A 13,367-nucleotide genomic window follows, 5' to 3' on the forward strand; every position below is an offset into this window, starting at 1 on the left:
CGGAGCAGTAGATTTCTCCACAATCACAGACATGGTTGGCATAGAGGAGCTATGAAGAGAGAGAAGATCTGGGTTTCAGGGCCCAGTTTTGGGGAGCCAGCATTTGCTCCTTCTTTGTGAGAATGGGGAACTGGTACCTCAATCTGACAAGCTGTATGGGCTAGGGCCTGGCTGGGGGTCATTTTTCCCTCATAAAGAGGCTTATCTTCTCTCAAAATTGTTATTTATTCCATCTCCTTCTCTTGTGACCCAAGAAATTTTGATTTTGGGCATTTCCCTTCCCCCTTGCCATTTGCTCCACATGTTTTCCATTGCTTCTGAGCCCCATCTCGTTTGCCTCATCCCAGCACCCAGGGAGACCCTCTGCAAGGAGACCTAATAGGCTGTTAGTTCTGCCTTTCTTCCTTACTCCCTCTTCCCTTTTCTTTCCACCTCTTCCTCTTCCCTCCACATCTTTCTTAAATTTTTTTTAAAGCCAATTTTCAATCACACAAGTAACACATGAATACATTATCTTCTTAAATATGAATATTATAGGCAAGGCCTTTGACCATCCCTCTAGTCCTGGCTTTTTCCCCCAGAGGTAACCATTTTCATGAATTTGTAATTTAAGATTTTCTTTCTATAGCTGCATTATAGGCGGTTTCCTTAATTCCTGTTTCTAATTAAGAAGCTCTGCAGCATGACCTACCTCAGAACCTTCCCCACTCCTGGCCCCTGTGCCTCAGCTTTGTCCGAACTCAGGGAAAAACTGCAGAAATGCTGTCCGAACCTAACCAACTGAGTCAGAATATTCCTTTGGCTGAGGGGTGTCACAACCTTCATTGAAGGGCAGAGCTCACATCCTTCCTGCAAGGCAGGGCTCCTCATCCTTTGCATCCTTCCCATCAGAACACAAGGGAATTGTTAACAAAGAGTCACGGACGGAGAGTTGAAACACAGAAGAGTAAGGAAAACACCTCTTTGAGTGCTTCCAGTATTCCTGGTTTCTCTTTTCTCAGTCTCTGCCTTTGGGCCTCCCTAGTCTTTTTTTTTTAGTCCTTAGCCTCATAGGTCTGACTTATTTACGAATTGTGGCAGAAGCTCTTTTGGTTCTATTGTGACCTCCGCTTTTTTTATCCAGTCCCCCAGATATCGGGTCCAACTGTCTGATGAGGAGGAAGAAACCAGCACAGAGACAGCCCTAGTCTTTGCCTTCTGCTCATTTTCACCACCGAATCTTTTAACTAAAAAGCTAGGTAAACCAAGAGGCTTGCCTATCTTTTTCATGCTTTGGTTTTTCCAAGGAAATATCCCCTGAACTCCATGTCTTATAAAACATAAGGAAAATGGGGAGTGGGAAAGTTTATCTTTTTGTGGTAGTAATGAACTCTTCATAAAAGTAACAGACACACAACGTTGTAAGTTTTTAATCTCTAGAATAATGCAATAATGCCTCTTTTTCCTCTCTGACATTTGATTTTCTACCTATCCTGTAAGCTTCCCTCCACCTCTCTCCACAGGCTAATGTACATCTGTTCCCTTCCATTAGAAGATCTGAACTCTACTAATAAGTAGTTTTGGTTGCTCTCAGAAATGGACATAATCTGAATAATATATATAATAAATTTGAATGGCCCTTTATAATTTAAATGATTCTTTTAATACGTAATATATTAAATGCTTCTTTTCCAATACAGTCCCACATTTAGTGCTACTATATAATGATATATAATGATATGGTTGGTTATTTTAGGGTTGAGGGGGCTCTCTTTGACCTATTCCAGCTTCTAGGGTTGCTTGGAGCCCTAGTGGTTCAGTGGTTAAGAGCTTGGCTGCTAAGCAGAAGGTTGGCTGTTCAAATCCACCATTCCCTCCTTGGAAACCCTATGGGGCAGTTTGACTCTGTCCTATAGGGTTGCTATAGTTGGAATTGACTCGACGGCAATTTGGGTTTTGGTTTAGGGTTGCTTAGTAGATCCAGTAATATTCAATCTCTTTTTATTAGAGTCATGTGATAAGGATGTAAATACGGACTTAAAAGCTAGTGTCAAAATACAGTTTAATTCCTCTGTGCTGTCATCTCCTGGGGGGATGATCCAAGCATATCTGAAGTGTTCTTTTTATCACCCAGATGCTTTATAGTTCTGTATGGGTAGGGCTGTGACCTCATTTTCTGTGGCAGAGAAGACTACCACAGGAAATGGGGCTATGACCCTAACTGGCTAATTATAAGAGAACCCTGCAGCAGGGAGAAACCTGCCCTCTGAGTCAAGGTCTTCCTCTACCTACTGTCGGCCTCTGTTCTCAGTCCATATGCTGCAGTGCATAACTATGCATGACAGAATTTTTTTCTACTACATTTTGTGAATAGAGTCCTGCCCTCAACACCCCTGGCAAATTTTTTCACAGAATCGATCCTGCCAATGCTGTCAGTGCAACCCCTTTTATTAACACGGTAATTTGCATCGTGAATGATCCACGAGTTTTGGCTATTGCCACATTTTGTAGACTACCCTGGCTTGCTGGCTGTCATCCCCTATCTCCTATGTTCTGGGTCTGGCGAGGCTTTCTGCAGTTCACAATTTCCCCACTCTGCCTCTGCCTCAAAGCTCTTATTTATTTGTTTTCTTTGCCACTTGGTATCAGTGTTGTCATAGGAATGTTGTCTTTGGTTAATGTGCCAACATGAATTTCTGCAAGCATTTTTCTGGGGACTGAACTTTCTTTAAAAAAAGGCTTTGGTGAATCAATCCAGTGTTATGGGACACTTTATGTGCAAACTGTTGGATGGGAAACTAATTTGCTCTGTAAACTTTCACCTAATGCATGATAAAAAATGAAAAAAAAATGCATATGTGTATATCCCTACCAATCTCATATCTCACACAATTATATCACCTTAAAAAGCTTTATAATTTTTTAAAATAAAAAAAAACCCATTGCTGTTGATATAGTATTTTATAAATACTACATATGTATATATACACCACTTTAAAAAAAAGACCTCGGTGTTTGTGGTGGAAGGTACTGATTGATAGAGCCGAGACTGTAATATGGTTTGGCCAATAAGCATTCATTCATTCATTTTTACAGTTATTTATCGGGTGAGGAGATGAATAAAATAATTGAAAAACACCTGGTCCCTGCTTGCAAGGAATTTATAGGGAGAGACAGGGCGTACTCAAAAACCGTAATGTGATACATGTCATAAAAGAGGTGGGGTTTGTGGGAGATCAGAGAGATACTTTCTAGTTAGTGATAGCATGAAAAGAACCAAATATTTACCAACCCACCTTCTCACTGCGGCCAATATTTTTCCCACGCTAGTGTGGTAAACATGCATGCAAGCACTGATTCACTGAATTACTGTGTTTACCGGGCACCGTGCCAGGCTCCTAAAATAGAAGTCAAATAACAGAATCTGCCCTGATGGAGCTCACAGGCCTGTGAGGATAAAGTAAATGGTCAGTGTTCTCAGACTTGGGAAAATTGGGGTGACACAGGAATCCTGCTTGTGGATAAGAGTGAACCCATGTCTGAGGTGTGAATGTGAATGGCCCAAGGGGCTAAAAGTTGTGGGACTGATTTGTTAAAATGTTGATCGCCAGGAGATCTGTTATCTGAGCTAAGCCTTTCTTCACATATGACCTGGAAGACTTTCCCTACCAGTTTTCCTCCAAGTAGAAAAGATTCCATTATGTGTAATTTAAATTCTACATTAAGATTCATCAACTTGGTAATCCTTGAGTGATGTAGGAAAAACCCTTGGCTGGTCACATCCCCATAAAGGGGACATAGAATGAGTGAAGAAGAGGATTGGCAGGTGCAGCAGCTGCATCAAAGATCTCTCCTAAGGCCCTTCTGTACAGTACGATTTGCAACATCGGGCCAACTAGAAACTCTCAGACATTTCCACAATAGATTCCTCTGTGCTTTGCTTAGAAATTAAAGGCCTGTTAAGTCTTTAACCATAGCAAAGCGCCATACTCCCCAGCCTTCTTTTTTCTATCCTGACTTGATTTCTCCTTTCCCCACCCAGGCTTGTTGGCTTTGTTCCTACAGGAGTTGGTGCCAGGAAAACAGATGCTACCTGGCAGCAAGCTGTCAGCAGCTTTATGTTCCTTGTGGTGAGTGATGGCTTGGGGCAGTGATAGGGTACTGTTTGCCAGGTGCCACTCCTGCAGGCAGTTCACAGAGTCTGGGGAGCACTGGAGATGCTTCGGCTGCCATGACTGGCCTTGTTATCTAGGCCTTCAGGACCAAACACTCAAACTGACGCTTTCCCAGATGCGTTTCCTTGTTTCTCATCCCCCAAATCAGGCCCCATTTAAGTGGTCATGGAATAACCTTCAGTGGTCATGTATGGTAAAGGGAACCAATCCCAAAGGCCTTAAGTGTGGGCTCTATGCCCTGTTTCTAGAAACCCTTTAACATGGAGTCAATTCCTACTTAAAGCAACTCTATAGGACAGAGTAGAATTGCCCCCTTAGGGTTTCCAAGGAGCGGCTGGCTGTTGGATTCAAGCTGCCGACCTTTTGGTTAGCAGCCAAACGCTTAACCACTGCCCCACCAGGGCCCCGTTTCTAGATAAGGCATACTCATAGACTATACAGTGATACCTCATTCAGTCATTTATTCATTCACGTGCATTTATTGAGTGCGTACCGTGTAACATGTACTCATGAAGGAACAGAGTGTTTGGGGAACTCTTAACCAATGGAAATAAAAAATAAGGTTAGAAGATAATATCTTTCAGATAATCTTTAGCTCTTCACTTTCTAATATATCATCCTTTGACCACTGGGCCGAATACTTAATACAAGGAGCCCTGTCCATTCGGGGAAGAAGAAATTCAATGATATTTTTACTTATGAACTTTATTTTTACCTAATTAGCTACCAAATTCAATTAACAAATAGCCTTCCCTTGTTCAGTAAAGGCCTGAAAGAGTTAATAGAAAAGAAATACAATGTTGTGTACTTTTACTGGCAGAATTTAGGCCAGTAATAACTCAAGGCTTTCCAAACCTCCTGCCTGCCTCCCAGTCCCTCGGCAACAACCCCACTCCCATTCCCCCCATCCCCTGCTGCTTAGAGTGCTAAACAGGTATCTGGTTTCACTGTAAAGCTGATTTCCTTCCTGAGCCAGTCAAGCGTACCACAAAAGCCCACTGCTTTTCTTGTTTGCTAGCAGGGAGCCACAGAATGGCTTCTTGGATGTTTCTACTCTGGGAACAGGAGGTCCCACAGACTTCCCTGGTGAAGACCAATCAGTGCTTTTGCAACTTTAACCAAACAAGTCCCCCACAAGAATTCTGTGTGACCTTGAGGCTTGTAGGAGATAGAGATCAGAGGTTGGGTTTACTCACTTGTTTGGAAGGAAGGGCAGGTCCTAAAGAAAAACAGAAAGTTACATTTGGTGGCAAGAAAACTTTCAAGGTCAAGGTTTCATGCACAGTTGAAGAATGTGGGCAGAATCATCTATACTGGAAGAGTTTTATTTATTGCAAAAATATGTATAACGCAGTATTTGTCAACTGAACATTTTTCGGGTGTATGCACGCACACACATCCATTGCTGTCAAGTCGATTCTGACTCATAGCAACCCCTAAGGACAGAGTAGAGCTGACCTCATAAGGGTTCCTGTGCTGTAAATCTTTATGGAAGTAGAATGCCACATCTCTCTCTCGCGGAGCGGCTAGTGGGTTTGAACTGCTGACCTTTTGGTTAGCAGCTGAGCACTTTAACCACTGTGCAACCAGGGCTCCTTTCAGGTATACAATTTAGTCGTATCAATTAAATTTACCATGTTATGCAACCATCACCCATAATTGTTTCCAAATATCCCATCATATACTGAAAGAGTTTTAACTCAAATTGGGTTATTTGGAGTGTCTTGGAAGAAGCTGATGGAGGTTATGGGGTTGCTAAGGTGAAGTGGGAAACCCTGGTGGCATAGTGGTTAAGAGCTACAGCTGCTAACCAAAAGGTAGGCAGATCGAATCCACCAGGTGCTCCTTGAAAACTCTATGGGGCAGTTCTACCCTGTCCTATAGGGTTGCCATGATTCAGAATCGACTCCACGGCAATGGGTTTGGTTTGGTTTGGAAGGTGCAGTGGTTAAAACAATCAACTGCTAACTGAAAGGTCTGCAGTTCAAAGCCACCAGTGACTCTATGGGAGACAGATGTGGCAGTCTGCTTCCGTAGAGATTTATAGCCTGGGAAACCCTGTGGGGTCTCTAAAAGTCAGAATCATCTCCATGGCAGTGGGTTTGGTTTTCTGGTTTTAAGGCCTCCACATACCAGCCACTTCATGATACCACTTCATGGTACCACCACCACTCTCAAAACTTGACAGAGGCTTAGCCTTCATTAAGCCAAAACCCTGCTAAGACAGCTTTGACTGTTTTTTGCATATCTACTTTCCCTTCCCCTAAAGACTGACTCACAGGGTATCATAAAAGCCCTCAGCTTGATTACACTGGCATTCTTCGAGCTTCCCCAGAGTAGTAGTTCTACTCTGCCACTGATATTGTATGTACTATTTTGCTTTTTTTTTTTAATTAGTGTTGTTGAAAGTGACAAGAATCCAACTTGAACTAGCAGAGATAGAAAGTAGAATTTACTAACCCATGGAATCCAAGGAACTGCTGAAGAAACAAACCATGGAAGGGCAGAGGAAGAATCTCAGGGACAATAGGAACCAAGAACTCAAACACTGGCAGGATGCCTCCCTCTGCTTTCTGCCTCTTATCTCTGCTTCTTTATCTGGATAGTTTTATTCCTTTTCACTGTAAGTTTTCCTCTCAGGGGTTTACCATGGCTTATGGCAACTTCAGAGTTTAGTATCTTACAGCTTTGGCTGTTAGAGAGAGACTGATTCTGTTCCTAAATGTCAGTTTAGAAGATTCTAGGAATTGGCAGGGCTTGACCAATAAGCTCGGCTAGACTGTGACCAGTGGAGGGCGTGACGTAATACCGACCTGGTTACAGGTCCACCACTGTGTATGGAGAGGGAGCATGTTCCTATAGAAGATGCAATGATTGTGAGCTGGGCAGCTACCCCATGAGCTGTACCACCCCTGAGCGTCTGGTCTGAATCTGATCATGGTCCTCCTGTCCCTCTCCAGCTGTTGTTAGAGACAGACTAAGAAGAAAAATTTTAAAAAAAGAACCAGACCAAGAACTGGGGGCATGTTCAAGATATATTTGTTATTATTCCACGTATTTTAATTTTGTCAAACTCATTACATCTTCTCTTAGCTAAATCATAGTGTTACCAGAACATGGTCCTTGCCTCTCGCTGGTCAAGAATGAACAGGTAATGCATGCAGAATTTTCCACATGAGCAAAGCTTTACTGAACAGGCTTGCAAGAGACGAGGAAGGCCTAGAGGAACGCTTACCCCCGTCTCACAGAACGAAAGACAGGCCTGGGTTTTTAAAAGTTCTTGGGCGGGAAATGATTCATGTTTATTCATAGGCACAGGTGGGGATATGTTAACTATGGTGCGAGTGCAGCAGCTTTCAAAGATTGCTACTGTCCCGGAGGCCTCTGGGATTTATGGCAGAACTTATTATGGGGTGTCGCACCTGTGCAGTCTCTTGCTCCCTGAGTTTGAGTCCCTGGCTGCTGCTGCTGCCCCGCACTGCCCCTGGTGGGAGGTTATATAGCTGTCACAGGTGGATGTTCTGCACAAGTCCCTGGGGCTGGTTTTCTTCAGCTGCTTCTGAAAGACAACTTTAAAGAAGTTTGCTGGCTATTTTCTGCTACCCTGCCCCATTGTTTTGGGGGAATGGCTTTGTTTCTGTGCCCTGGCCCATTTCCTGTTACTTTGTTTGCAGATTTGGGGGGACCCTCTGTTTCCTGTCTTAACAGAATTATAAAATGATAGTACTAGAAAAAAACGAGATGCGGACTTTTTTTTTCCCCAGTTGTTGCAAGAAGCTGTTATGAAGTTACTTCAAATGGGAGTGCGGTGAAGTTTAGAGGTGGAGAAAAAGAGGGTGAATAAGCTGGGCTCTGGATCCCCCACGCTGACCCTAACTTTCTCTGGTTAACTCTGCTTTTACCCATTTTATATATCTGGCATTCTTAGAATTTCTAATTTGAAAAAAGATTATGAGGCCAAAAAAAAAGAAAGAGTAAATTATTAAAACCAAACAGCAGAGCTACTCAGGCCCTAGGCTTGCACCACAGGCTTCCCCATCTTGGTGGGGAAGTGAGTGGTGTGGCCAGTCCTCATGAGTGTCTACTTTGTCCTTCAAATCAGTTTTTTTCAGAGCCAGCAGTAGGCATTTAAAGCAAGGACAGGGTCTTGACTGCTCCTTGGGTGAGAGTTGCAGATATCTTCAGGTCAAAGGGTCAACAAGCTCAGATTTAGTTCAGTAGTTGGTTCCCTAGATTAGACTTAAAGGGAGGAGCAGATATCTAAAGCCCATGTAACCCTTAACTTGTGTGTAAGAATAGCCCCACTCAATTGTTGACACTCTGATCATCTTGTTAGATGCAATTAACAGATCCATGTCAACATGCAGATGTAGTAGTGACATGGCAAAGCTTTTCTTCAACTAGAGTTTTCTTTATCAATGATTAAGTTGTAGGAATACTTAGTAGTTTTTTTTAATTCGGTGAATCTGGGCAGAATAGTAAATGTCCTCAGCACCTTAATACCTACCACTATGCTGGGAGGACTTCAGGATTCGATATAATGTCAGTCCAGACTCCCAGTTCCTTGATTACTCCCACTTTAACACTTGTCCCCCTCTGTGCCACTTCAGTGGAGCCCTGGTGGCGCAGTGGGTAAAAGCTTGGCTGCTAACCGAAAGGTCGGCAGTTTGAATCCACCAGCCACTCCTTGGAAATCCTTTGGGGCAGTTCTGCTGTGTCCTGTAGGGTCGCTATGAGTCAGAATCAACTTGACAGCAACAGGTGCCACTTTAATAAGGGCACATACTGAGGGTACATCCTGGAATGAATCCCACAGAATTGTCCTACCCCTGACATGTTGAATTCTGAAACTCCATTCTCTGCTCAAAACCTCAATTTCCAGATTTACACACTCAGTCTCATCAAGTTCTCTTCTCCTTACTCTTCTCTGTTCTCTCAGTTTTTCAGCTCCCTTTAATTTCATTTCTTCTCCCTGGGCCATACTTCATGGTCAGTCACTTTAAATACACTTTCATCAACATCCTCACTTGGTTTGCCTTGGTGATCTCTCCCTCTCCCCTGACCTCATCTAATCCTCATTAATCCGTTCTTGGTTTTCTGTGCTCATGGCCCAGGCCTGCTGAGTATATGTGGAGTAAATCACATAACCTTGCTGATTGATTCAATTACAAAATTATGATTTCCAGCCCCAACAGAATCCTTGGTGCTGCCAGGAACTCTTTACTAGTCACTGTTCTTCCAGACTTTCATAGGATCTGTTCCAATCCTTGGTCCTTTTCCAGAAGCCTCCTTCATTCACTTGTCCCTTTCACTCTCAGCATATGAACTGTCCTCCTTCTTCATACTGAACGGAGGGGCAGTTGGGTTTGAACTCCTTCAACTTGTCTCTTCCCCACGTCCAAAGTTAGCCACGTGGGTACCTATCCTTGCCTCCTCAATATCAGAGAAGAAGTGGCGTCTTCCTGGTTGCCTTTGAAACCTTGCTACGTCATTTATTCCCCTCTTCTTGTATCTCTGTTTCTCCTTGACCACGAACACCTTTATCTCAGCCTACAAATGTCTTCTTATCCTAAAAACCCTCTTTTCTTAACCCAGCCTTCCTCTCTAGCTAGTACCCTTTCCCCTCCTCTCACTGCTTCTATTTTCCTGTGTCCTGGGGTCGTCCAGTTCATTGCTGCCTAATTTGTGTGTGTGTGTGTGTGTGAGATAAAGGACTTGTATTCAAAATACACAAATAACTTTTACAACTCAACAACAACAAAAAAGCGATTAAAAACAGACAAAAGGTTTGAACTGTCACCTTACCAAAAAAGACATGCAGAGGGCAAATAAGTATATGAAAAGATGCTCAGCATCACATGTCATTTGTTGTTAGTTCTGACTTCAATCTGAGTGATCTGCTCCACAGGGTTTCAAGGCTGACCTTTCAGAAGCAGATTGCCGGCCTGTCTTCCAGGGCGACTCTGGGTGGGTTCCAACTGCCAGTACTTCGGATGGTAGTTGAGTGTTTCACCATTTGATCCACCCAGGGACTCGTCATATGTTATTAGGAAACTACAGATTAAAATGACATTGAGACACCACTGTGTACCCACCAGAATGACTAAAATCCAAAACACCGACGACACCAAATTCTGCCGAGGATGCGTGGGACAACAGGAACCTTCGTTCATTGCTGATGAGAACGCAAAATGACACAGTCATTTTGGAAAAGAGTTTTGCAGTTTCTTTGCTTTGTTTTTTAACAAATTTAAACACAGTCTTACCATACAATATAGCAATCATATTTCTGGGTATTTAACTAAATAATTTGAAAACATATATCTACACAAAAACCCTCAGTACATGTTTATAACAGTTTTATTCACAATTGCCAAAAATTGGAAGCAACCAAGATACCCTTCAGTAGGTAAGTGGGTAAATACACTGTGGTACATCCATACAATGGAACATTATTCAGTGATTAAAGAAAAAAAAAAAGAGCTATCAAGCTAAAAAAGACATGGAGGAACCTTAAATGCATATGGCTAAATGAAAGAAGTCAGTTCTGAAAAGGCTACATATTGTATGATTTCAACTGTATAATACTCTGGAAAGGGAAAAACTAGAGACATTAAAAATATCAATGGCGTTAGGGTTTCAGAGGGAGGGAGATAGATGGAGCACATGTCATTTTTAGGGGAGGAAACTACTCTGCCTGATACATGACATTTTGCATTCGTCAAAACCCGTAGAGCTGTAAACACAAAGCGTGAATCCTAATGCATTGCTTTCTAACTTTTAAGTCCACCACTCTACAGTATCTGGTCTCAAAAATGTCACAGAATTTGTTTTTAAATAGCTCTTTCCAATCCTCAGCCTGATTTTTGTAGAGCATTGGACCTTACTGACCACCCTTCTTAAAATTCTCTTTCCTTGACTCCCACATTATACCCTCTCCTTATTCTTCTTCTGTCCCTCTGATTGCATGTTCTAAAATCATTTTTTTCTTGTTGTTCATCTCACACTTCATTTGTCCCTTTAATGTTGATATATCCCAGCTTCTGCCCTGAGTCATCCCTCATTACATGCTTTCTTTGTATGGTAAAAACAATACATTCTTTGGAATAAGATGGAATGGGCTTAATTCCTAATCTCACCATTTATCAATACTATAATCTTTAACAAGGTTCCCCTATGAAAAATTGGGCTAATACTATTTTAATGATTGGGAATGAGGATGAAAGGAGAGAATGCATGTAAAACACTTCATTCAGTGGCTGAAAACATTTGGCACTCAGTACATTTTGGTTCTCCTCTTCCCCTTCAGTCCCCTCTCTCTCCACTCCCTTTCCTGCCAAATAACTTCTTATAGTTCACCTTACTTCTTGGGATGTGGTAGAGCCCAGGATTTGGAGTCAGCGCTGAATTCAGATCCTTGTACTGCCATTTACTAGCCCTATGACCATGGGCTTGTTTTCGCTCTGAACCTTGGTTTCCACATCTGTAAAATGGGAATAATTCCGCACAGGCTCAGTGTAAAGGTATATAAGAAAAGACATGGTAAAGTGCTTAGTACAGTACCTGCATGCAGTGAGTGCTTAGCAGATGGCAGTTATCTCATTTACCTGTTACTTTCATGTATATATTTTCAAACATGTGTCTCTCACCCTGCCTTCATCTCTTGTGCTCTAGATCTGTATTTTGGCAACTGACAGGAACATCTCTTCCCTGATGATCCACGCATAGCTCAGACTCTTATTCAAAACTAAACTATTTGCTTTTGCACAACACTTGCTCTTCATATATTCTCCATTTCAGCTAAGGCATCATCATCCAGCCAGTCATTCAAACATCACTTTTTGGACCCTCTCTTTTTGTCAGTGCCTACATCCTATCAGTCACCTCTGACCTGTTTCTAGAATTTGTCCCTTTCTGCTGGAATTTGTCCCATTGCTACTGCTTCATTTTAGGCTCTCATCTTCTCTCACTTGAATTACTGCCTCATCTCCTCATTGGTTTTCTCCAGATCTGGATGCTCCTTTCTCTACACCCTATTCTACTTTGTCCAGAGTGGCCTTTCTAGGATGTAAGTCTAACAGTTTTACTCTCCTGTTTCAAAACTCTCCATGCTCTCCTGTTGAAGGTCTTTACACCTTAAGTCAAGAGCTGGTAGGTCTTGTATTTACCTCTCTCCTCATCATCATCGCCTGCCACTGAGGGCTCTACCCATACACTAACTATTCCTTCAAGATACCATATGTCTTCAGGGCTCTTCCTTCTTCTATCGCCTCTCCAAGGGTACCCTTCTCTCCTTCTCCAACTGGCAAGTATCCTTAAAGAACCAGCCAAATGTCTTCTCCCCTCTTGGCCCTCCCCTGGTTCTCCCGCCCCCATCCCTCCATCCTGTTGCTCCTTCTCTGCACAGATAAACCATTTTTTAACATTTCTCCATTATAGCAGTAATCACTTTGTATCATGCTTATTTATAGGCCTGTAAGCTCTGGACTTGGCACAATGCCTTGGCAAATAGTAGGGTCTCAAGAAATGTTGGTTGATTTGAATAAATGAGTGCATTGAATGACAGGGTCTAGAAGGGTCTCAAGAGACTGAATCTAACAAGTTGAAATTTATTAAAGGTATATGTGGATAAAGAAAAACAATTTTACAAGTACAAAGATGAGAGAGGTATGGTTTTAACAGCAGAATGTGTTAAAAATTACTTAGGGGCTTTGGTTGACAGCTCAGTGTGAGTCAACAATGTGAGGTGGTGAAGAAACAGAAAAAGAAAAAAAAAAAAGAATGAAATATCTTGAATGAGGAAGTTAACTATCTGGTTTTGCACCCAGAGCATTGTGCTTGGGTCTATAGGTATCATGGTTTTAAGACCAGAATAGCAATAATTCTTTAAGCCATTTTATGTTTTTTTTTTTTTTTATTGCCAAAACAGACAAACCACCAGCTAACTTGATCAAGAGGAGAAAGAGAGAAAGTACAAATATACAAACTAGGAAATGACAAAGAGGAAGTAACAATTGAAACCAAAAATTTACAAAAAATTATAAGAGACTCCATAGGTTTCTATGCAAATACGTTTGAAACCGTGATGAAATGGATAATTTCCTAGGGAAATATAGATTACCAAAATTGACCCCATTAGAGATAGTTTAAATCAACCAATTTTGATAAAAATAAAATAGAGAAACTTATTAAAGAATGATTTCTTAAAAAAAA

General features: G+C 42.0%; 1 protein-coding gene across 6 annotated transcripts in view; it reads left to right on the top strand.

The window, feature by feature from the left end:
- DIXDC1 (DIX domain containing 1) overlaps positions 1-13,367 on the top strand; it is a 108,300-nt gene that overhangs the window by 17,455 nt on the left and 77,478 nt on the right. The window contains exon 1 of one of the 6 annotated variants that reach the window (XM_064288912.1): positions 1,007-4,109. The exons of the other annotated variants lie outside the window; for them this stretch is intronic. Coding sequence (XP_064144982.1) covers positions 4,098-4,109 — 12 coding nt within the window. The 5' untranslated portion in view covers positions 1,007-4,097. Of the gene's footprint in view, positions 1-1,006; positions 4,110-13,367 lie in introns of those variants that run through there. 6 annotated transcript variants of the gene reach the window in all.

This window comes from Loxodonta africana, chromosome 7 (assembly GCF_030014295.1).
Source record: "Loxodonta africana isolate mLoxAfr1 chromosome 7, mLoxAfr1.hap2, whole genome shotgun sequence".
Lineage (NCBI taxonomy): Eukaryota > Metazoa > Chordata > Mammalia > Proboscidea > Elephantidae > Loxodonta > Loxodonta africana.